Source organism: Littorina saxatilis, linkage group LG3, assembly GCF_037325665.1.
Source record: "Littorina saxatilis isolate snail1 linkage group LG3, US_GU_Lsax_2.0, whole genome shotgun sequence".
Lineage (NCBI taxonomy): Eukaryota > Metazoa > Mollusca > Gastropoda > Littorinimorpha > Littorinidae > Littorina > Littorina saxatilis.
In genome coordinates, this window is record NC_090247.1 from 44,734,472 (window position 1) to 44,759,574 (window position 25,103).

General features: G+C 40.2%; 1 protein-coding gene across 2 annotated transcripts in view; it reads right to left on the reverse strand.

Annotated features, from left to right (window-relative positions):
- LOC138962475 (organic cation transporter protein-like) overlaps positions 1-25,103 on the reverse strand; it is a 78,562-nt gene that overhangs the window by 51,753 nt on the left and 1,706 nt on the right. The window contains exon 2 of one of the 2 annotated variants that reach the window (XM_070334305.1): positions 5,573-5,736. In XM_070334305.1, coding sequence (XP_070190406.1) covers positions 5,573-5,715 — 143 coding nt within the window. In that variant the 5' untranslated portion in view covers positions 5,716-5,736. Of the gene's footprint in view, positions 1-5,572; positions 5,737-25,103 lie in introns of those variants that run through there. The other variant, XM_070334309.1, reaches the window with a different exon arrangement.

The following is a 25,103-nucleotide window of genomic DNA, read 5'->3' on the forward strand; positions in this document are numbered from 1 at the left end:
TCTAAAGCATTCAATAAACAAAAGTTTTCCCAGACATTCAACTCATAAAACAGTCTTCATAAACATTTAAATAAATCCTCCCCCAAGCAGCATACTCTTCTTCTCACTGCTTACCCATTTACTGAAAGAAAATTGCGTTAACCTACCAGCAAAAGAATTCCTCACATCCCAAAGGATTTCAGCCTGTGACCAAACATGTCACACCGGGCGTCCAGAAAACACACGCACAAAAATATACGTTGTCTTTCTTCAGAATTCCAAGCAGAAAGAAAGTCTCAGTAGGCCCCAGGGCCCAACATCCGCGTGCCTGCGTCACAAGGTTAACACACATTCGACTCGAGGGGTGTCGAGTACCTTTACTTTCTCTACTTGGTGTTTAACATCACCTTCAACTATTCAAAATTACATCGCGGCGGAGAGAAAAAAAGAGATGGAATAAAATCACCTGTCAATTGTTTCTTGTTCACAAAACATTAATCACAATTTTACTCCAAAGACTTATACCAAAAAACAATCGTTTTACCTATGCAAATTTAAGAATCGGCTCTTCCGCGAGACCATTCCAATAAAACAAAACACAGTCTCGGAAACCTTAGTGGATCCCCGATAGTACAGGGGTACCCGAGTTCACAAGTTCAAACGGATGTGCACAAGTGCATGTGCACCGTAACTGTCGTCGGTCACAAGCTCACACTAACACAACTCAAAGCTAAATAACACACACAAACAAACGCACAATGAGAGTGCATGCAGAAGAAGAATAAGATCAATTTTGGAGGAAGAAGCTGTGATGCCTACGGTTCATCCTTCCAAGAAAAACAGTGATCGGGTGAGAACCAAAAGGTCGAGTATCAAAAGGTCGAGGCACAAAAGGTCGAGGACATTTGGTCAAGAGTCAAAAGGTCCAATGCGACAAAAGGTCGAGGGTGACAAAAGGTCAACAGCAAAACGTCTAAGGGACAAAAGGTCGAGGATTGAAAAAGGTCGAGGATTAAAAAAAGGTCGAGGATTAAAAATTTCGATTTCATTTTCAGTGTCCATTCGTGAAGAAAATTCTGCTTCGAGTGCCTATTCGATCTTATTTTCTGTGATTTGCAGAGCTCCATTCTGTGTCTATGTCCCTGTCCGAATGTAACTTTCTCTTCGCTTGGAAATGCTTTTAACGTATAAATATGGAACAAAAAGAAAAGAAAACAACTCAAGCTTTTAGCGTATCAGTGACATGTTTCACCAAACAATCTGAGCTGTGTTCACCGTTGACCACATTACGCTTCTTTTACCGACAAAGCCGTTGGTCCGTGAACACAAACTCAAGGCACCGTCACTCAAGGCACTGTTAGTACGAACACTGTTCTGAATAACTAAACCAGTCGCGTGAGGCGAAAATACAACATTTAGTCAAGCTGTCGAACTCACAGAATGAAACTGAACGCGCTGCAATTTTTCAGCAAGACCGTATACACGTAGCATCGTCAGTCCACCGCTTGTGGCAAAGGCAGTGAAATTGACAAGAAGAGCGGGGTAGTAGTTGCGCTGAGAAGGATAGCACGCTTTTCTGTACCTCTCTTCGTTTTAACTTTCTGAGCGTGTTTTTAATCCAAACATGTCATATCTATATGTTTTTGGAATCAGGAACCGACAAGGAATAAGATGAAAGTGTTTTTAAATTGATTTCGAAAATTTAATTTTGATCATAATTTTTATATTTTTAATTCTTAGAGCTTGTTTTTAATCCAAATATAACATATTTATGTGTTTTTGGAATCAGGAAATGATGAAGAATAAGATGAACGTAAATTTGGATCGTTTTATAATTTTTTTTATTGTTCACAATTTTCAGATTTTTAATGACCAAAGTCATTAATTAATTTTTAAGCCACCAAGCTGAAATGCAATACCGAAGTCCGGCCTTCGTCGAAGATTGCTTGGCCAAATGTTCAATCAATTTGATTGAAAAATGAGGGTGTGACAGTGCCGCCTCAACTTTTACAAAAAGCCGGATATGACGTCATCAAAGACATTTATCGAAAAAAAGAAAAAAACGTCCTGGGAATGACACACACACACACACACACAAACACCACACACACACACACACACACACACACACACACACACACACACACATACACCACGACCCTCGTTTCGATTCCCCCTCGATGTTAAAACATTTAGTCAAAACTTGACTAAATGTAAAAAAGCACACAACATTTATAAAATGCACACTAGGCACACAAAGCAGCGTTTTCTTCAAGCAATAAAACATTTGAATTTAACACACGGGAGAACAGAACATTATGTCGACATTTTCAAACTTCGACTGTTTTTTAATCCTCGACTTTTTTTTATTTTTTTTTTTTTAAATCTCGACCTTTTTCAATCCTCGACCTTTTGTCCTTTAGACGTTTTGCTGTTGGCCTTTTGTCACCTTCGACCTTTTGTTGCCCTCGACCTTTTGACTCTTGACCAAATGTCCTCGACCTTTTGTGCCTCGACATTGTATACCTCGACCTTTTGTTGCACACCCACAGGGATCAGTTTCGCCGGATTGAGCATTTTCACGCAATGCTGTCAGTAAACAGAGCGCTGGGGGAGTCACCTTGTACATCATATTGAAAGACGGGTGAATATTCTTTGTGCTAAAAAGTGATAAGATGCGCCACGCCGCTTTGGTTCTGTGGCCTGTTCTTCATAAACTTTTTACTTTTACTAGAATGTCGAAAGTTTGGACACAATTTCTTTAGTATAACACTTTGTTGTAAAATGCCCTTACTAGATGAGGAACGAAAAGAAGTGTGGCCGTCACCAACTCCCTTGCAGACCAAACTATACGGCAGTCGACAGGAGTTGGAGAAAACGACAACATTTATCACCAGTGCTGGACTGATCGTGTAACCTCTGCGAACGCCAAGAATAAGAAGAAGAAGTTGTAAAATGCTTGTCGTGAAATAATGTTTGGAAAGTAAAACCGACTACTTTTTGACTACTTTAAACACAAATTAAGTTATTCTAACTGTTCGGTTAGTTTTCATAAATGTTCAAATATTGCATCTCAGATTTAAATTCAGGGTTTCTTAACTTTTTGGAACGAGTTCCTACGCAGGTAAGAAGGTCATATGGCATAAGAATAATGCATATCGTGTTAAGCTAACCGATACCAGTTTTGTTCGAACATTTAATTACCAGTTGTTTTACAGAACTAGCTAAATGCCAACAACCGTTTGTTTAAGTCCACAATACATTGCTATCATTGACGAGCCGCAGGAGCGGCGAGTCATATGGTCTCGGCTCGGGAGCTGTGTGTGGAGGCTGCGTGCTATAACTAGATGACCCGCTGCGCGAGCAGTCACTGCAGAGTTTTGAGATAACTTTGCAACACGTTTTATTTTATGCTCCTCAAGAATACAACTTTGGGCAACGTGCCACGTAAAACTACACGCAACAAGGATTCAGTAGGTACCAAACATGCCTTGGTCAGAAGTAGAATGTAAATGAATCTTTATAAAGAAGTAGGCTACTTCAAACCGATGCGACTCTCCGTCATATCATACACGTAATCAATCACATAGATGACTAATAAACATGTAAACTACATGTATACGTCTATGGTCGTACATAAGAAAGGAGAGCTTCCCCCGGGCCTGTGCATGTGTTGTTCGTTGTGCGTGTGTAAATGTACACAACAAACTGACCACAAAACTGAGACAGACCTCTTTCGCTTCAGTCTTGCAGAATTTAAAGACGAATACAGGTAGAGCGTGCATTATACTAACTGTTTGGTAAAAGTATCAAACGTTTCTTTTTATAAATAAGTGGCAGGCTTACAGAATTACTTTGCTTTCAACTAACAAGTTACATGATGGTAGTCATGATACCGATTTTGAAAACAACTTTGAAGAAACACAGCATGAAGTCATGGTTCCTGTTGATAACTGAGCATTTCATTCAAACTCAAAGTCTAATCAAGATGAAGATGTATTGTCAACATTGCATGTTCACAGATCTAAACATTCTCCTGTGAGTATATATGAAATTGAACTGGGAGAGGAAATGGCTTTTCCCTGGTTATTTCCGAAAGGAAACAATGGTTTTAATCATCCAAGACAAACTAAAATAATGTTATCTATGTACCTACCAAATAGAGTGTACAACAAAGACAACCGATTCAGAACAGACATGATGTATCTGTCGCATTTGATAAACTTCTTCTGAAACAAGCAGTTTCTGTGTACATGAAAATTACATCTCCTTTTGCGACTGGAAATAATAACAGAGTGTGTGCCAAAGATGCTAGAAATCGTAACATCTCATTGCATGATACTTCATACATGTTCATGAAAAGTATACCAGGAACGGCTGCATATTTTCGCAATAAACTGTATGCTTTGCTTGCCATGTTTCGTAGTTTGGGACCACCAACACTGTTTATGACATTATCTGCTGATGATCTTCATTGGCCTCAAGTTGAAATGACAGCAAAGAATGTTTCTTATGAGGATGCTTCTTCAAAATCTTCTTTTGCAAAAACTGTCATCCAAGATCCTTTTATGAGTGCAGTACATTTTGATCGTCGTTTTCAAAACCTCATGAAACATATTATCTTAGGACCTTCTGAACCACTAGGGAAAGTTGTTGACTATTTTCATCGTGTGGAATTCCAAAATTTTAAGATTTCCATCTTTTCCAGCACTTAGTGAGGACAATTTCTTTTGTATGCTCATGCTGTTATATCCACATTATTCTGAGAGTGAATTACTTGCACCATGTTTAACATTTAAAGATTCATTTTCTGAGAACCATTATCAGAAGAAATTATTTGATTTCTTTCTTTTTCATAAGTCGAGTGCATATGATTTCGGCTCGTGTTCATCGTGAGATGGACTTAGTTTCTTGTAATACCTAACAACGCCATTTGTTCTAGGCATAACCGCTTGTTGTCATTCAGCAGTGACCATTTCAGTTTTAATGCCCAGGGGTCCTGCCGCTAATGCAAAACAAATGTGAAAGCTAACCTTTCCGCGACCCTGTTATTGTCGGACGCAAGGTAACTGTTTCACATAAATACATCCCCATTACTCCTAGTCCGGAGAAAAATAAATACGAACAAAAACGTCATATGTAGGTTACTTCCCGGGGGTTGTATCCATGACAACTAATTGATGCACTAACTCAACAGCACTAATCGAATGTCCCTAAAACTTTGCAAGGTCCAATTCGCCACAAAACTTCCCAAAATAGCTCCTTAGATAGTACACCTCCAAAGATGTTAAACATTCAAGACTCATACTCCGACAGTCTGCTGCTGCGGTCGACCAAGGAGTGTCCAGTGGGCTGGGGTACTGACCAAGACTTTGGATAAGATGACAAAGCGCAACGCCTTTGAAGAATAATGGTAGATTGGTGGATAATGACATTTTGACATGCAAGGGCCTCGTTCGGGGATTCCGTCACTTCTCCAAACTCTCTAAATGGAACACAGACAGACAAACAGACAGACAGACACAGACACACACACACACACACACACACACACCCACACACACACCACACACACACACACAGACAACTGTACCTGTGTTGTGGCGAGGCCATGATGAAGACGGTGACCATGGTGTGGAGGGCGGCGGGGATGCCGATCAAACAGACCAGGAAGTACTGCCTCTTCTGGTAGCGCCCGAACGGGTGGATCGCCTCCACGACGTCATCAAACTTCATGATCAACGTCTAGCACAACGTCTGCAACAAGACGTAGACTTATACAGTTATAAGACCAAGGGTAGGGTGGATGCGAGGGAGGTGAGAAATTCAAGTTTTACGCCCTCACGGCAAAGCCATTAGGGACATGTTCTCGGGTTTTAACCCGACTTTAGATGAGAAACACAATTGTATGCGTGTTTAGGTGATATCAGCCATCTGCACTTATGGCAGAATGACCGAGGTCTTTTACGCGCCACTGTGGTGACACGGGGATGGGACATGGATACCGTCTCTGGGTCTGCACATAAAGTTGACCCGTGTCCGTCCCGGCCCGGATTCGAACCTGCGACCTTAGGATCACAAGTCCAGGGAGGGAGGGAATGTTTACAATGCCGTTTGCGGAGCTGTGAACAGTACCCTCCAATGCTTACCTCAGGCACTGTCGCAGCTGACGCGCCAAAGGTCTACACAGAACACTGTACCCTCTTTCCAGGAAAAATGCACCGCTCTCTCTTCTACCCACCTTTTGTCCTCATCTCCAAGGCAGACCGATAAGAAGAGGTCAAAGTTACACCAGCCCTTTAGGCTCAGGCTTTTTCAAACGCTCGACTCAAGAATATTACATGAGTGGGATGTAGATGCGGAGGGTGCGAATTACTGCCACACATATGGGCTGACGGGTTGTTACCGTAAAACACGGTACAGCACTCCCCGGTTAACGTCACTACCGTTTAAGGTCACACCTTTGATAACATCAATCAGGGTGTTGGTCCCGACCTAAAGCCTTCTTTGTATGACTAAGAAAACCTCGCTTAGCGTTACCTCGGATACGGGAACACCTCTTTTTAGGTGACCCCCCGTTCTGGTCTCTAAATGCAGAGGACCACCGCTTAAGATCAAGCGAAACTGAAACGGAAAAAAATCTCCCAATTTTGCGGCCTTGACCACAGGAGCTTGTATCCAACCACCGGTCCATAATTATTTACTCTTGCATGCTTATTATTTACTGCTGCATGCTTACCCTTACTACTACCATAGACCTATATAGGTCCCTGCTACTACTATTTATTAGTAAATGAATAATAATAAGTAGTAAACAGTAGTAGTAGACTGTATGGAATAATGAGTAAATAAATGGAATAAGGAGTAAATAATTATCGACCGGTGGTTGGATACAAGCTCCTGTGGCCTTGACAGAGGTTTTTTTCTCCATATGTGACCCTCCACCTCGGAATGAGTCGCATGTCACCTTTGCATGATTTTTAATATTTTTACATTTTCTAAAAGAGATTTTGAAACTCTATCCAGTGGTGAAAACCGTTTTAGAAAAGAGCGAACACTTTTTGAGTTATAAGCCTGTGTCTAAGGTGATCCTCACGCTGATACCTTACACCCCCGGACGTATATATATGTTCTGCGCGAACTTAGAATCCGGTTTCATTCTAGAATGGACCGGGTCCAGGTTGGAATTCTAACCCTGCGCAAGTACAGGGGTGCCATTCTAGAATGAAACCCTTGAATAAAGGGGGCCGTAATGTTTGTAGGTAAGACAGAGTTGTCTTCCCTTGAATTATCTCCACCTGCACCTTCCCTTTGATAAAATGGGGCTGATTTGTCTACCCCTGAAAAAAATCCTTTGGCGATCTTGCGAATGTCATGTCATGTCAAGAAAGTTGACACTCCTGAGTACGCAATAAACAAAGGCAGACCATAGCAAGGGGGACTACCAGGGCGGTATTGTTTGCAGGGCAGTTGTTTTTGTGATGAGAGCCGGTTGCGGCCGCTTGCAATGTCAGCGCTGTCTCCCTCTCGGAAATGTCCGGTTTTTTGACAATTTTTTTGACAGACAGACAGACAGACGGTCAGACCGACTAACCGACAGACAGACCAACAGAAGGACAGAGTGAGTTATAGAGCTGTTGTCACAGGTTTAAAAAAAAGTTGACATTATATCTTCACAATTCAGAAGACCAACTTCATGTATATGAATAAGATTAAAAGTTACAAGCGAGATCGGCAAAACACTGTCAGTCCGGAAATTTCCGTTCGTAGCGATCAGTGCTGAGTGTCTCTCAAAATCGTAATCACTTTCAGAACATCACAATCCCAATTCACGATGTCTTTGAGTAAAGTGTAAAAAACCCGAAAAAACCCCAACCAAACACACAAAAAACAAAAAACAAACAGAAAATCCACATTTGTGGCTTTGGTTGTGTGATAGTGTAACTGAAATGACCTATTCCAACTTGGACCCAAATTCCAACCTTGCGCACGGCCGATTCTAGAATGGACCAGCAACAAGGGTTTCATTCTAGAATGGCACCCCTGTACTTGCGCAGGGTTAGAATTCCAACCTGGACCCGGTCCATTCTAGAATGAAACCGGATTCTAAGTTCGCGCAGAACATATATAGTCAGTCGGCTAAGGACCGTTTTGGTTACTTTGTGGCGTCACGTTACGTCTCAATAGCACTACGTGTCGATATCACTATTTTGTGAAAACCCAATGTACTGTAGCGCTATGTGACAATAGCAGTACTACTAAACTGCAGACACTCCGCTTTGCCCTGTGTGCATATGTATTTATATTGTATCTAAATATTGTATATATGACATTAGAGTTTCTTAATTTCCCTTATCAGAAGAATGAATGAACGAAAACAACTGCACTACGGCGAAACTACCGGAATGTTCCAGAACCCAAGGGAGGTAACTCTTGCTTTGTATCCATGTAAAGGAGGTGACTCTTCTTATGAGAGCATACATTATCTTTCTTATTGGGTGTTGAGAGTTGAAGTTCTGGTTCTGCTGCTCCATAGAATTTGTCCGAAAATAACTGTGTTAGGGGTGGCATAGTAAGAGCCCCTTTTAGTGACCAAAGCTTTTTTCTCTAGCAATTCCCTTGCGACGATCAACCGGCTTTGTCTGATGTGTATCAGAGACTGTGTCTATGTTATGCAGTGTGTGCTCGCTATGATACCCTTTTCTTTCGCAAATATGAACATCAGAGCAACGAATCTCCGCCGATTCCGGCTTGCCGATCACTGGCATCTGATCATCAAATGAAACATCTTTTTCATCGAATGTATATAAATTATCATAATATGATTGTACTTCCTTTATTATTGCATGTCTAATTTTTCCAAATTACAAAAATATTCACCGTCCGAAATCCATTTTATACGGGTTTTTATAATCATTCCGTCAATTTTCTTTTGTCGAATTGCAATTAATTCCTGTCTTTTCTTTTCGAAAATAAACAAAATATTTCATTAAAAGTTGTCTCTAAATGTTTAATTAGAAATATCCTACCAAAAAATGCCTGCTTGGAACTGTCGTTGGTCCAGCAAAAAGTTCAACATGTCTGTAGTAGGATATTTCTTGCCGATGCTACGAATTATGCAGTTTTGCAGTAAAGTGAAAGGCATTCTACCTAATAACGGCTAAAATATCAAAAACCTTCAATCCAACAGCACCTAGGCATGTAGTGTAAACACTCACAGATCTAACAAGACCATTCTCAGAGAGCAACATTGCGTAATACTACCATAAATGGATGTTTTGGGTGACAGTACCTCGATCTTGTCCGCGAATTTTGGCGTGTGGGAACCGAGTGGGAACCGAACACAAAGGGTCAGGGCACCGAACACAAAGCGTAGGGGAACCGTCATAGTGTCACCGGTGTGAGATACATCAGCAAGCAAAGTGCAAAAGCAAGCAAAACACTTAGATGGTTTTGTCTCTCGCACATTGTTCTCAGCTACGAGCTGTCAGCTTTGTCATTCGACAAACAGCGTGGCGTCCATCAGGAAAAATTTCCATTTATATGTAATATTTTAATTGACAATAAAGTGCTGTTATTGTTATAAGTATGTCACAGGTGGAGAGAGAGAGAGAGAGAGAGAGAGAGAGAGAGAGAGAGAGAGAGAGAGAGAGAGAGAGAGAGAGAGAGAGAGAGCACCCATTGCACTCCGGTTGGACCGTACATAAAGAGAGACAAGACAAGACAAGACAAAATCTTTATTATCGAGGGTAATAGATAAGCAAGAATATTGCTTTTTTACATCCAGCCCTCGCCCTAATATAGGGTCAACAAGAACAGAAAACAATATAATCAAATAACTATCACATCAAACTTAATACATTATCTATATATATATACGACTAGTGTCTGTGTGTCTGTGTGTGTGTGTGTGTGTGTATCTGTCTGTGCGCGATGCACGGCCAAAGTTCTCGATGGATCTGCTTCAAATTTGGTGGGCATATTCAAGTAGACCCGGGACACGACACAACCTGGTCGATATTTCAACACGTGCTCTCAGCGCGCAGCGCGGAACCGATTTTGGTTCCACCTCAGCTATTTTGGTTCCACCTCAGCTTACCCGGGCCCCCATACCGACACACCATAGCCGCTACACCACATCACAACGCCAAAGTTCTCGGTGGATCTTTTTCAAATTTGGACACCGTATTCAGCTACACCCCGGACACAATATCATCGATGAGATATTTCAACACGTGCTCTCAGCGCGCAGCGCTGAACTCATTTTCGTTTTTGGGTTCATTTCACCATTATAAGTAACTCTTCCTTATCTTCTCCAGTGTTTGGCGTTTATCTCCCTTCCTTCGTGTGGCTTTCCCGTTCAGTTGTAAGTTACTACACTGCGCTGTCCACTGCGCTGAGCGTCTTCGGATATTCCCGGCGTTACTATTTTTAGAAGGTCAACGCAGTGTACAGAACGTAAATTGGACCCGTAAATTATCCTCACTGTAAAAGTGCAAAGGTCGAATCAATTTATAGCCACGCGAAAAATACACTGTCATCTATCTCTCTATAGATACGGCTTCTCTGTGTTTGTGTGTGTGTGTGTGTAAGTGTGTGTGTCTCTATGTAATCAACACCTGTGCATTCTTCAGTTCTGTTTGTGATGTGGTCTGGCGGCTTTTGTGTAATTTTATGTACTGGCCTTCCTTTGAGAAGCCATAACTTGCTCAGTCCTGTTTGAGTGGAGTTCGCCTCCAAAGGTGATTAACACGGTTACATTCGTCGACAAGGATGGGACTCGATATGGTCAGGAATGGCATTATGGCCACTGAATCATTTTCGTGCTGTTCCCATTCCACGAATCTGGGAGGGACCTAAGCTTGGCGGGTCCATAGTTCGGACCCGGCGAAGCCGGCGTACGGCTCTAAGTACTTCTTCCCGGCGAAGCCGGCTACCCGGCGAAGCGGGTATTCATTCTAGTATATATATATAGATACAAATTTAAAAAAAAAATTGTCATGCTGCATTTTAAGTACAATTTCCAATGATAAAAAGTGTCAATTTTTAACATATCTTTTTTATTTTATTTATTATTTTTTAAACCTCAGTTGCATGCAGGTTTGCTACGACAATTATTTTTTGCCTTTTTTTTTTTTTTTTTTTTTTTTTTTTTGGTGTGTGGCTTGGAGCAAACCTTCTTCATAGGTCTTTTCTTTTCTCTGTCAAATGTGTACATTTTTAAATCAACAAACTTTATCAGTAAACTAATATGTTTAAATAAATAAATAAATAAAAATAATCGTAACATAAATTTATTTCTAATGTTCAGCTCAGTTTCCTTTTTTTTACTTTTTTTTGTTCCTTCTCCCTCTTTCTTTTTTCTTTTTTCTTACATTTTTAAATCAACAGCTTAAAGATAGGGTTTAAAAAAACAAAAAACAAAAACAAAAAAAAACACACATTTAAATTTACTTCTTTTGCCCTAATCTTTTCACCTCTATCATGGACAAATACCAACAATGGACAATTTTATTAAAATATTTTACAATTACCATTATTCTCAGTCTATATGGTGTCGCAAATCTAACTCTGAATTAAACATGCACACAGTTTCTATTGGTTTCCCGTATTTGAATTTTCCAACACACATTTTTGCCACAATAATAAGTAAATTAATATAATTTACCAAATTGTTTGACATACCCGGTGTTTTCATGTATCCTAACAGTGCTGTTTAAACATCCATTTTTATATAAACATTATACTGCTGAAATACCTTATTGGTAATTCTTTCCCAAATTGGATGTATAGCAGAACATTCATAAAAGAAATGTTCCACAAAATCAATCTTATCTGGACAGAATGAGCATTTGTTATTCATTCTAATTCCCATTTTACACAGCAAAATATTAGTCGGATATATGTTATGCAGTATCTTCCAGTGCAATTCTCTCAGTCTTGATTCTTTAGATACATTCCTTACGATGAGCCAATGCCATTTAGTTATTTCTATATTAAACTTATGCATCCAGAAATTCAGACAACAAGGGTTGTGTTCAGTTTTACTTATTAAATGTAATCTATAAGAACGTGCTGTAAATAACTCTTTGTGGTCGAAAAGCAGAACATTGTTTTCATTGGATTGCATGAGCATATACGCCGGATATCTTTTCATAAACGAGGTAACAGCAGTCTTTACCACATTATACTCTAACATCAGTGAAGGATAAGTACCCACTTTCACTTTAATCTGATCTAGGGATAACAGCCTGTTATTAACACATATATCACCAACTAATGCGATCCCACATTTAGTCCATTTCTTAAAAAATAACACATTATTTCGATACATAATGTTTTTATTATTCCAGACTGTTACCAACAGTGGGTTCTCTATTTCTGTGTGGGTGTTATTCTCTGTCCAGACTTTTAGGGCCTCCTCCCAAAAAGGGGCCAAATTAACATGTTCTTTTTTAAATTGCTTCCATTTTACTTTGGCATGAAAACAAGTCAGGTCTCTACCCAGTTGAGAAAACTGCGCTATTGGGATGAATGACCATTTTTCCGTATCAGTAGCCGTATGCAGCTTTCTTATCCATTCCAGCAGAAACGATTGCTGCATAATTTTAATGTCGGGCATACACAACCCTCCTTTTTCAAAATCAGCTTTTAACACACATCTTTTACTTTTTGTTGTTGTTGTAAGATATCTTAATTTAGATCTGCATATTATTATAATTTTGTTTAACATGCACATACATTTAAAATGAATTGATGAACCATTCAGCACATGTTTAGTTGCATTATGTGCGACATATCATTTTTTTTAGAAGCTGTCTGTGTTTGCTTTATGCTTAAGGAAAATAGGCAGTGAGTTCCATAGGACCGCACCTGAATATAGAAGGCTTGATTTCAAAAAGGTCAATACGTGGAGTCGGTGTTATGATTTTTAGTCTGTTATAGTTCAAAATAAAATTATTACGTAATGTCTCCGGTGCATATCCTGACATCACTTTATGCATTATAACACCTTTATTATACATTAACCTTTTTTGAAATGGTAATACTTGCACATTTTTATAATCAGATTCTGAAGGAGTGTGATTTTTTTAGCATAATAAGCTTAACTGCTCTTCTGTGAAGACTGGCTAAAGGTTTCAAAACATTAACACTTGCACAATGCCATACAGTGGATGCATAATCAATATTTGACAAGATGTGATTGTAAAAAAAAATCTTTCGCGAGTGGAGATTCAAGAAATGTTTTATTTTTGATAACTGATATATTATTTGGGAAGCAATCTTACAGATGTAATCAATGTGATCATGCCATGATAAATTATTATCAATCTTTACACCAAGGACTTTATGGTGAGACACTTTTTTTCAATACTTGATTTTTAATATAAAGAGGTGGAATGCTCGATAATAGATTTTGTCGTTTCTGTTTTGTGGTTATTAGCATAAATTTTGTTTTTGTATGGTTAAGAGACAAATGATTTAACTCTGACCAATTCAGGAGTCGATTGGCATAGCAACCAGTATCGGGATGCGCAGTATCGACACTGTAATTTCGAGGTCCGACCAATGAAATGAAAGAGTTTTGAGTCTGCGCATCTCGATACTCGATACTGGTAGTCTCGAGACTATAGTCTCAATACTCAGTCTCGATACTACTGGGCCTTTAGGCGCACCAGGGTGCTGTTCATCCTCGAGATCAGAACTGATTTAACCAATCGTTTTGTAGACACTCGATACTGAACTAGGGCGGCATAGCCACAATCCTCGATAACACGGATTGGTTCATTTCCATACTCGATACTCGCAGTATCGAGATCAGACCAATGAAATGAAGGAGTATCGAGTCTGCGCATCTCGATACTGCCAGTATCGAGTGTGCCAGTATCGAGGGTCGATCTCGAGAACGTGGGCCTTTTGGCGTTCCATACATTGTGAACAAATGCAGTGCGTTCAGTTTCATTCTGTGAGTTCCACAGCTTGACTAAATGTAGTAATTTCGCCTTACGCGACTTGTTAACTCTATGTCTCTCTCTCCGTCTCCTCTCTTTATCTCTCTCTGTCATGATCAGTTTGTCTGTGTCTCTCCTCTCTTTCTATGTCTGTCTGTCTTACCTCACCTCCCCCCCCCTCTCTCTCTCTCTCTCTCTCTCTCTCTCTCTCTCTCGACCCTCTCTCTATCTCTCGCTCTCTCTCTCTCTCTAATGCAGCCGATGGTCTCTGTGTCAGCGTCAGTATGTATGTCAGTGTGTGTCTCTCTCCGGATCTGCCCATTATCACGTCATTGAGTTTCAATTGGCCTCAAACTAAACTCTGATCTCCTCGGATAAGATCAATTTTTTCTACTGAAATTGATCTTATCCGAGGATCGGTTAACGTGTCCCTCGGATAAGATCACGATTTTTTTTGGTCCCAAGGGGGGTCACCTTATCCGAGGAGTACTGTACAGTATTGTTATTTTCTACTAACGAACGCAGCTGATGAGGGATTATGGTGAATTCACAATGACCGCGAAAGAAGCTACACACAACATCAACAGTCATTATCAGCTTTCCCATGAAAATACCTTGTTTTCAGTTGCTTGTATGGACTATTTGAAATTAAAGGAGTTTCTTTTTCTACGAATGCGAAACTACAATTCCCAAGAAGCGTACAGACTTCCAGGTTGAGAACAGATCTAGAGTTTTTCAGCTGACTACAATTGAATGCGAGGCAAAGGCATCGAATTGTAACAAACAAACGTATACAGCAACTGAGACCAGACACATGCATCTTCGTTGTACTGTTCTTTGTTGAAAATAACTGTTCTAACGTCCATCCCTTCTACTTACACCTCCAGCCGTAAGGTCTGCGCGTGTCTACACTCGCTTATATTGTCACATCAGGGATGCGCACACCATATCGCTTTGCTGCGTAGAACGAACTGCGGAAAGCCGGTGCATGAATCAGCTGTTGGTGAGGAATATTTTCAGTACAATCTTCCAATATCCTAGCAGCAGCATACGAGTATCTGCGTCCTTGAAGAATCAGTCTGGTCAATTGTACCTTGATTTAGACGTGTATACATGCATGATTTGCTCGTTAACGAACCACAAGTATGGTAATTAATTGAATCAAAGTGAGTGAATGCGCTTCAGGGCGCTGCTTCTCTCCGGTGTTAAAAACAAGAAGTAGTCGAGAACAAGGTCCGACGAGAACCGCCGCCTGGCAGCAAGACGACCAGCGCCCTCTATGACGCGGCCGCCTAGTAACAAGGATCACGTACACAAACAAGGGAAGTAACTCAGTGGTAGTAACCCAACTCAACCATCACTAACAGTACTATTTCTTTTCTTATTCTACGACATTTAATAAAGCTTTTAAAACACTTACTTTTGACAAGGCAGCCCTCCTGCGCGGTAGCAACGTTTGTAACGCAGAATGTTATGGTAATTTTGGAAGCTTTTCCTTTTAAACACACCGGTATAGTATAGGCGGCCGATGAGAATTTGAGACACAGGTGGTATTTATTTGTATTTTTATGAAAGCACATCATCGGGACAACTGCCACATGTTTATCACACCGTGCATTTGAATACTTAAGGAGCGATAATGAAAATGGTAATGGAAAGGATCAATAACGAGGTCAACAGTGTCGCGGAACACCTGCTGTTGGTTGGATAGATCATTGTCTCATATTTGTCAACTCGGGCTGCTGCATGGCAAACACATTGCTCTCGGGATAACTTTGTTACTGTAGTGATGTAAAGATAATCGCTTCCCTCTTATGTAGAGTATTCGCATGATTCATTTCTTGTTTGCATCTGTTTTTGCCTGCAGTCACAATTTTTTCAAACTTTTAATTGTTTGAAGATCTGGGACTCTTTGTCTGTCTGTCTGTTTTTGTCTTTCTTTGTCTGTCTGTCTCTCTGTCTGTCTGTACGTCTGTCTGTCTGTCTCTGTCTCTCTCTCCCTCTCTGTTTTGTGTCACAGGTTCGAGGCCGTCCTGACCTTCGCAATTGGGTATATTTTCTGGGATGTTGCTGTGTTTATGTATTGTGCAATACTTCTGGGTGTGTTGTTATGAACGGTGTTATATGGCCGTAATTTTGTTAGAAGAAAAAAAAACAGGAAAAACACCGTCTGTCTTTATGACTTAAGTATTAACGTCAAAAAGCAAAGTGCATTACACAATGCTCATTTCCACAAAGACGCGCTGAAAAAGCGTAAAGAATAAATTAATCTAATTCATATTAACTCGATGTTCTTTAACTATATTTATACATAAATGCATATTGTAAAGCAGTATGCATTGTTAGAGGATCTTCTAGTAGCAGTGTTCAAATGTCGAAGCTGCTTTTCCCAGTTTTACCTAAGAGACCGACTGTATATTGTGTTATTGTATTTGTCAGACTTGATTGTACCAAGTCCCTACACATGTTGTAATGCGCTTAGAGCCAAATATTTTTGTTTTTTGTAAGGGATAGGCGCAATATAAATACACTTTATTATTTATTAATCATTCGTTCATGTCATTGTGTCCTTGCATTACGCCATGCTGTTATTCTTGTATGCACGCATCAACGACATGACAAGGTTCAGTGACTCGACCCGTGCCGGATTTTAATAACAATTTTTTCACGACATGGCTATCCGTCATCTCATCTGGGATTTCCCAACGCTACTTGTTTTGAATTTCACTTTTTTTTTAAAATAGATTAACGTCTTAACTGACACCAATGGCAATATGTCACAACAGTTCATAAAAAAAAATCATTTGACTGAGCTCCGCAGGCTGTTGATTGATGACATTTATCCCATGTAGGTTATAACCTTGCCAGGTCCGAGATGGTGCGCCCACGTTTTTACGGGAACAACAGTTTTGGCTATATCTATGCATAATAACATTACATTTACAATTAAAAGTACAAACGGTACCTTTCGTGTCCTGTTGAGGGTGGCTGTATCTTAAAGTATGCCAGAAAGTATTGCATTTCCAAACATAACAATGTTAAACAGAATTTTAAAACGACGGTCAAATATATATATATCAAGTAAGCTTGGAAACGAATTGGATGATGCAATGTGGCCCATATTTTTTGTCTTTTGGGGTTAGTGCACTTAAACTTGAGGTTTCAAATGTCATCATTTTCTGTCGATTTGATAAGCTAGCATTAGTTATGTACGTGATTCAAGAGATTATTAAGCTCTTTTTTTTACGTGTGTGTATGTGTATGTGTGTGTGTGTGTGTGTGTGTGTGTGTGTGTGTGTGTGTGTGTGTGTGTGTAAATACATATATATGTATGTGAACGTACGTGTGTGCAAGTACGTGTGTGTGTGTGTGTGTGTGTGTGTGTGTGTGTTTTGTGTACGAGCGTGTGTGCATGTGTGTGCATATGTGTGTGTGTGTGTGTGTGTGTGTGTGTGTGTGTGCGTGTGCGTGTGTGTGTATATATATATATACTAGATGATTAGCCGCTTCGCCGGGAAGAAGTAGAGCCGAATACCAGGCTGCGTCTGGGACCCGGCTTTGCCGGGTGTACGCCGGCTTTGCCGGCGCACGAAGAAAAGGAGATAGACGCGCAAAACACTGGAGACCTTCTAAAAATAGTAACGTGCAGTGACCTTCTAAAAATAGTAACATAATAACGGGAATATGGATTGACGCCACACGGAGGAAGGGAGATAATCGCGGCTGAAAACACTGGAGAAGATAAGGAAGAGTTACTGGTAGTGGATCCCGACAAAAAAAAAATCGGTTCAGCGCGCACAGCGCTGCGCGCTGAGAGCACGTGTTGAAATATCTCATCGATGAGGTTGTGTCCGGGGTGTAGCTGAATACGGTGTCCAAATTTGAAAAAGATCCACCGAGAACTTTGGCCGTGCATCGCGAACAGACAGACAGACAGACAGACACTAGTCGTATATATATATATAGATAGATACTAGATGATTAGCCGCTTCGCCGGGTACCGGCTTCGCCGGGAAGAGGTAGAGCCGAATACCAGACTGCGCCTGGGACCCGGCTTTGCCGGGTGTACGCCGGCTTCGCCGGCGCACGAAGGATAGGAGATAAACGCGCAAAACACGGGAGACCTTCTAAAAATAGTAACGTGCAGTGACCTTCTAAAAATAGTAACGTAGTAACGGGAATATGGATTGACGCCACACGGAGGAAGGGAGATAATCGCGACTGAAAACACTGGAGAAGATAAGGAAGAGTTACTGGTAGTGGATCCCGACAACAACAAAAAATCGGTTCAGCGCGCACAGCGCTGCGCGCTGAGAGCACGTGTTGAAATATCTCATCGATGAGGTTGTGTCCGGGGTGTCGCTGAATACGGTGTCCAAATTTGAAAAAGATCCACCGAGAACTTTGGCCGTGCATCGCGAACAGACAGACAGACAGACAGACACTAGTCGTATATATATATAGATAGATACTAGATGATTAGCCGCTTCGCCGGGTACCGGCTTCGCCGGGAAGAAGTAGAGCCGAATACCAGACTGCGCCTGGGACCCGGCTTTGCCGGGTGTAAGCCGGCTTCGCCGGCGCACGAAGGAAAGGAGATAAACGCACAAAACACTGGAGACCTTCTAAAAATAGTAACGTGCAGTGACCTTCTAAAAATAGTAACGTAGTAACGGGAATATGGATTGACGCCACACGGAGGAAGGGAGATAATTGCGGCTGAAAACACTGGAGAAGATAAGGAAGAGTTACTGGTAGTGGATCCAGACCAAAAAAACCAAAATCGGTTCAGCGCGCACAGCGCTGCGCGCTGAGAGCACGTGTTGAAATATCTCATCGACCAGGTTGTGTCCAGGGTGTACCTGAATATGATCACCAAATTTGAAACAGATCCATCGAGAACCTTGGCCGCGCATCGCGCACAGACACACAGACAGACAGACAGACAGACACCCAGACACACAGACACTAGTCGTATATATATATAGATAACATCAGAAATTCTGAAAGAAACAATTGAAAGTCAGCAGAGACTTTCTTCCGAGATTTGTTAAAATCTCTTAGCAGAGAAAGAGAAAGAGAGAAAAAAGTATCCCTTCACAGACAGCCTATTGGGAGCATCAGACCCTCCTCAAGGGGGACCGAGATTTACAAAGCTAAGTCCCTTTGTGGGGGACGTATCACAACGAAATCTAGTCCTGAGGAGGACCATTGTTTTTGTACCTTGACCAGACACGTGTTTCGACACTATTGTGTTTCATCAGTGGTCAGGTGGTACATATATATGTGAACGTGCGTGTGTGCAGGTACGTGTATGTGTGTGTGTGTGTGCGAGTGTATGTGTGTGTGTGTGTGTGTGTGTGTGTGTGTGTGTGTGTGTGTGTGTGTGTGTGTGTGGTTGTTTGTGTGTGCGTGTATGTGTGCGTGTATGTGTGTGCGTGTGCGTGCGCTCATTCACTTTAATTTCTGCTGATGCAGGCGTATCCCATTCGTTTGGTAGTACAGGGTGACTGTGTTAATAACTTCTACATAATTATCTTCAACCAATTGCTTCATACTTCGTGTACATTTAAAGCCCCAGTATGTCTCAAATGGTTTACAAAACGATTTAAATCTTCTAATGAAAAAGCAGTTCTAACCTTATGGAACTCACTTGCAATAGCATTTAATAGCATTAAATGAAACAGTTCGTTTGAATTGCCATCTAGCTTGCGTAAACCACACACCAGATGTCGTGGTTTATTTAACCCCTGAGCCATCGTTAACCCGTGTGATCTACTTTCCTTTTTTTCACAATTTAGTCGTCAGTTTGTGATTTCAATGCGACTGGCTGTATCTGCAATAGCACGTTATTGTGTACGGCTGCGAGTCACACGAACTTGGCGGCGGATGGCTTCAAAGAAAGCGAGCGCTGTGCAGAAAACTCGTCTGCTTTGAGACACTGCTTCCGGGCTATCTTTATATTTAGTCAAGTTTTGACTAAATATTTTAACATCGAGGGGGAATCGAAACGAGGGTCGTGGTGTATGTGCGTGTGTGTGTGTGTGTGTGTGTGTGTGTGTGTGTGTGTGTGTGTGTGTGTGTGTGTGTGTGTCTGTGTGTGTGTGTGTGTAGAGCGATTCAGACTAAACTACTGGACCGATCTTTATGAAATTTGACATGAGAGTTCCTGGGTATGAAATCCCCGAACGTTTTTTTCATTTTTTGATAAATGTCTTTGATGACGTCATATCCGGCTTTTCGTGAAAGTTGAGGCAGCACTGTCACGCCCTCATTTTTCAACCAAATTGGTTCAAATTTTGGTCAAGTAATCTTCGACGAAGCCCGGGGTTCGGTATTGCATTTCAGCTTGGTGGCTTAAAAATTAATTAATGACTTTGGTCATTAAAAATCGGAAAATTGTAAAAAAAAATAAAAATTTATAAAACGATCCAAATTTACGTTTATCTTATTCTCCATCATTTTCTGATTCCAAAAACATATGTTATATTCGGATTAAAAACAAGCTCTGAAAATTAAATATATAAAAATTATTATCAAAATTAAATTGTCCAAATCAATTTAAAAACACTTTCATCTTATTCCTTGTCGGTTCCTGATTCCAAAAACATATAGATATGATATGTTTGGATTAAAAACACGATCAGAAAGTTAAAATAAAGAGAGGTACAGAAAAGCGTGCTATCCTTCTTAGCGCAACTACTACCCCGCTCTTCTTGTCAATTTCACTGCCTTTGCCATGAGCGGTGGCCTGACGATGCTACGAGTAAAATGGCATTGCGTTCAGTTTCATTCTGTGAGTTCGACAGCTACTTGACTAAATATTGTATTTTCGCCTTACGCGACTTGTTTTACATTTAGTCAAGTTATGACTAAATGTTTTAACATCGAGGGGGGAATCGAGACGAGGGTCGTGGTGTATGTGTGTGTGTGTGTGTGTGTGTGTGTGTGTGTGTGTGTGTGTGTGTGTGTGTGTGTGTGTGTGTGTGTGCGTGCGTGCGTGTAGAGCGATTCAGACCAAACTACTGGACCGATCTTTATGAAATTTGAAAATTCCTGGGTATGATATCCCCGAACGTTTTTTTCATTTTTTTGATAAATGTCTGATGACGTCATATCCGGCTTTTCGTGAAAGTTGAGGCGGCACTGTCACGCCCTCATTTTTCAACCAAATTGGTTGAAATTTTGGTCAAGTAATGTTCGACAAAGCCCGGACTTCGGTATTGCATTTCAGCGTGATGGCTTAAAAATTAATTAATGACTTTGGTCATTAAAAATCTGAAAATTGTAAAAAAAAAATTTTTTATAAAACGATCCAAATTTACGTTCATCTTATTCCCCATCATTTGCTGATTCCAAAAACATATAAATATGTTATAATTGGATTAACAACAAGCTCTGAAAATTAAATATATAAAAATTATTATCAAAATTAAATTGTCCAAATCAATTTAAAAACACTTTCATCTTATTCCTTGTCGGTTCCTGATTCCTAAAACATATAGATATGATATGTTTGGATTAAAAACACGCTCAGAAAGTTAAAACGAAGAGAGGTACAGAAAAGCGTGCTATCGTTCTCAGCGCAACTACTACCCCGCTCTTCTTGTCAATTTCACTGCCTTTGCCGTGAGCGGTGGACTGACGATGCTACGAGTATACGGTCTTGCTGCGTTGCATTGCGTTCAGTTTCATTCTGTGAGTTCGACAGCTACTTGACTAAATGTTGTATTTTCGCCTTACGCGACTTGTACAAGTTTTGACTAAAATGTTTTAACGTAGAGGGGGGAATCGAGACGAGGGTCGTGGTGTATGTGCGTGCGTGTGTGTGTCTGTCTGTGTGTGTGTGTAGAGCGATTCAGACTAAACTACTGGACCGATCTTTATGAAATTTGACATGAGAGTTCCTGGGTATGATATCCCCGAACTTTTTTTTTCATTTTTTTGATAAATGTCTTTGATGACGTCATATCCGGGTTTTCGTGAAAGTTGAGGCGGCACTGTCACGCCCTCATTTTTCAACCAAATTGGTTAAAATTTTGGTCAAGTAATCTTCGACAAAGCCCGGACTTCGGTATTGCATTTCAGCGTGGTGGCTTAAAAATTAATTAATGACTTTGGTCATTAAAAATCAGAAAATTGTAAAAAAAATATTTTTTTTATAAAACGATCCAAATTTACGTTCATCTTATTCTCTATTATTTGCTGATTCCAAAAACATAGATATAGATATGATATGTTTGGATTAAAAACACGCTCAGAAAGTTAAAACGAAGAGAGGTACAGAAAAGGGTGCTATCCTTCCCAGCGTAACTACTACCCCGCTCTTCTTGTCAATTTCACTGCCTATGCTGTGAGCGGTGGACTGACGATGCTACGAGTATACGGTCTTGCTGCGTTGCATTGCGTTCAGTTTCATTCTGTGAGTTCGACAGCTACTTGACTAAATGTTGTATTTTCGCCTTACGCGACTTGTTTTAACTTTCAAAACTTCGAATTGTACTGATCTTGTCTTGATATAAAAAGAAATCTTTTGTGATTTAAGAATGTTTGTGTTACAAGCTGTCAATTATTTAGATTTTAAAAGTTAGTTCTAGCGCCAAAACGAGGCGCCTGATTGTAGATCAGACGGTCCACGAAAATACATTCTTTGAAAATGTCTCACTCTCGACGGAAAGCAGCCAGGATGTTCCCGTTCGATGAGCGTTCAAATGGAAGGGTGTTTGTCCTGTGTGTAAAAGCCAGACAGTATCTGTGATGGTTTACAGGAGGCTTACTGTGCCTTTAACGTCAGATGAATGACAAGAAGTTAACACAGTTTCAAGGTGGTAGGTTAAAAGGTCCAAATTTGGAATTTAGCTGCAATTTAACACCCCAGAATTGTTTTGCTATCTTTGGTGTTAATTGAATGTATACAAAAACTAACCTTAGACAATCGGTGTTGTGACGGGAGGATCAGGGCACAGACTCCCCACGGAGGAATGCGTTGATATTATCTTCATTGTAATAGTGATCTTTCCAAAAAAGTGTCCGGTCTGTAAGTCAAATGGTCTGCCTTTTGTGTTCACTCAAACAATGAGTTCTAATTAAATAACCCCTCCGAAATTGTCAATGTCACGAACGCTTTCCTGGATAGTGATAGCCCTGTTCTCAAATGAAATTGTTGTTTTCATGTCACAGATTGTCTGGGGGTTCATTTTATAGGGCCTATACTCAGGCCTTCAGATAACCCAAAATGTACAAATCAGGAGTGTATAATTTGGAATTAAGAGTGTGGCTACCAATGTCAAACTGCCCAATGTCAAACCTAGTACTGTTGAGCCCATCCCCGAATTTGGAACATAATTCCGAAAGCCTAAACGTTGAATTAGACCATTAGACATACACACGTGAAACTGGTTGAACAGGCCATGACTGACATGACTTATCTGAAGATCACGTATACCAAATATGGAGTAATTTGCGGAACACATGTTGAAGTAATTTGCATTTTAATGGGGGGGGGGGGGGGGAGGGGGGGAGGTCACACTGTATATGCGCTGCACTGGTGAGAGCATTTTTTGTCTTCATTTGAAACGCCCAAAATATTCATTTACAAAAAAGACAACCTGAGGCTTATCTTAAAGGATCAATGTCAAGCATTTTCAGTTTTGTAGCTGTCTTTGTATATTGTTTTCAGTAGCAAATAGAAAATGCATCCTCCGAATATTTTATATATGATGATATTGACCGTTGAGACCGGAAGATCCTCTGTGTAATTTCTTGGTTATCTCCGTGGGAATTAAATATGTAAGGCATATAAAACTGCAACTTTGCAAAGTTAACACAGACACACACAAACGAAAGAAACAAACAGACCACCCTCCAAAAAAAAAGAAGAAAAACAAGTCGCGCAAGGCGAAATTACTACATTTAGTCAAGCTGTTGAAATCACAGAATGAAACTGAACGCACTGCATTATTTTTAACCGAGACAATTCAGCTTCGTCAACCCCCGCGGCAGTTTTCCCGTGCAATACGAAGTGAAATTGACGAGGCAGAATAACACAATAGCGTACTGCGGTAAGCAGGAAAGCGCGCTTTTCTGTATTCTTTTTAACTTTCTGAGCTTGTTTTGAATAAAACATATTATATCTATATGTTTTTGGAATCAGGAAATGCTAAAGAATAAGATGAAACCATTTTCGGATCGTTTTTGTACATTTTAATCGTAGCACTAATTAACTTATTTTCGTTAATTGTGATCCCATTTTAAGAGTAAACATAACATATATATTTATTTTTAGATTCAAAATTTAATGAAGAATACGATGCAATCAATTTTGAATCTGTTTGCGACAATTTCATTTTAATGACAATTTAATCAGAAAACTCAATAATTAGTTTTTAAGCCTCCACGTTGAAATGCAATACCAAAGTTCGGGCTTCATCGAAGATTACTTGACCTAAATTTCAACCAATTTGGTTCAAAAATGAGGGCGTGACAGTTCCGCCTCAAGTTCCACTAAATGCCGGATGTGATGTCATCGAAGACATTTATCGGAAAAAAAGAAAAAATGGTCTGGGGATATCATACCCAGGAATTATCATGTGAAGTTTCATGAAGATCGGTCCAGAAGTTTTCTCGGAACTGATCTACACACACACACACACACACACACACACACACACATACAACTCGACTTCCGTCTCGATTACTTGACTAAATGTAACAAGTCGCGTAAGGCGAAAATACAACATTTAGTCAAGTAGCTGTCGAACTCACAGAATGAAACTGAACGCAATGCCATTTTTCAGCAAGACCGTATACTCGTAGCATCGTCAGTCCACCGCTCATGGCAAAGGCAGTGAAATTGACAAGAAGAGCGGGGTAGTAGTTGCGCTAAGAAGGATAGCACGCTTTTCTGTACCTCTCTTTGTTTTTAACTTTCTGAGCGTGTTTTTAATCCAAACATATCATATCTATATGTTTTTGGAATCAGGAACCGACAAGGAATAAGATGAAAGTGTTTTTAAATTGATTTGGACAATTTAATTTTGATAATAATTTTTATATATTTAATTTTCAGAGCTTGTTTTTAATCCAAATATAACATATTTATATGTTTTTGGAATCAGCAAATGATGGAGAATAAGATGAACGTAAATGTGGATCGTTTTATAAATTTTTATT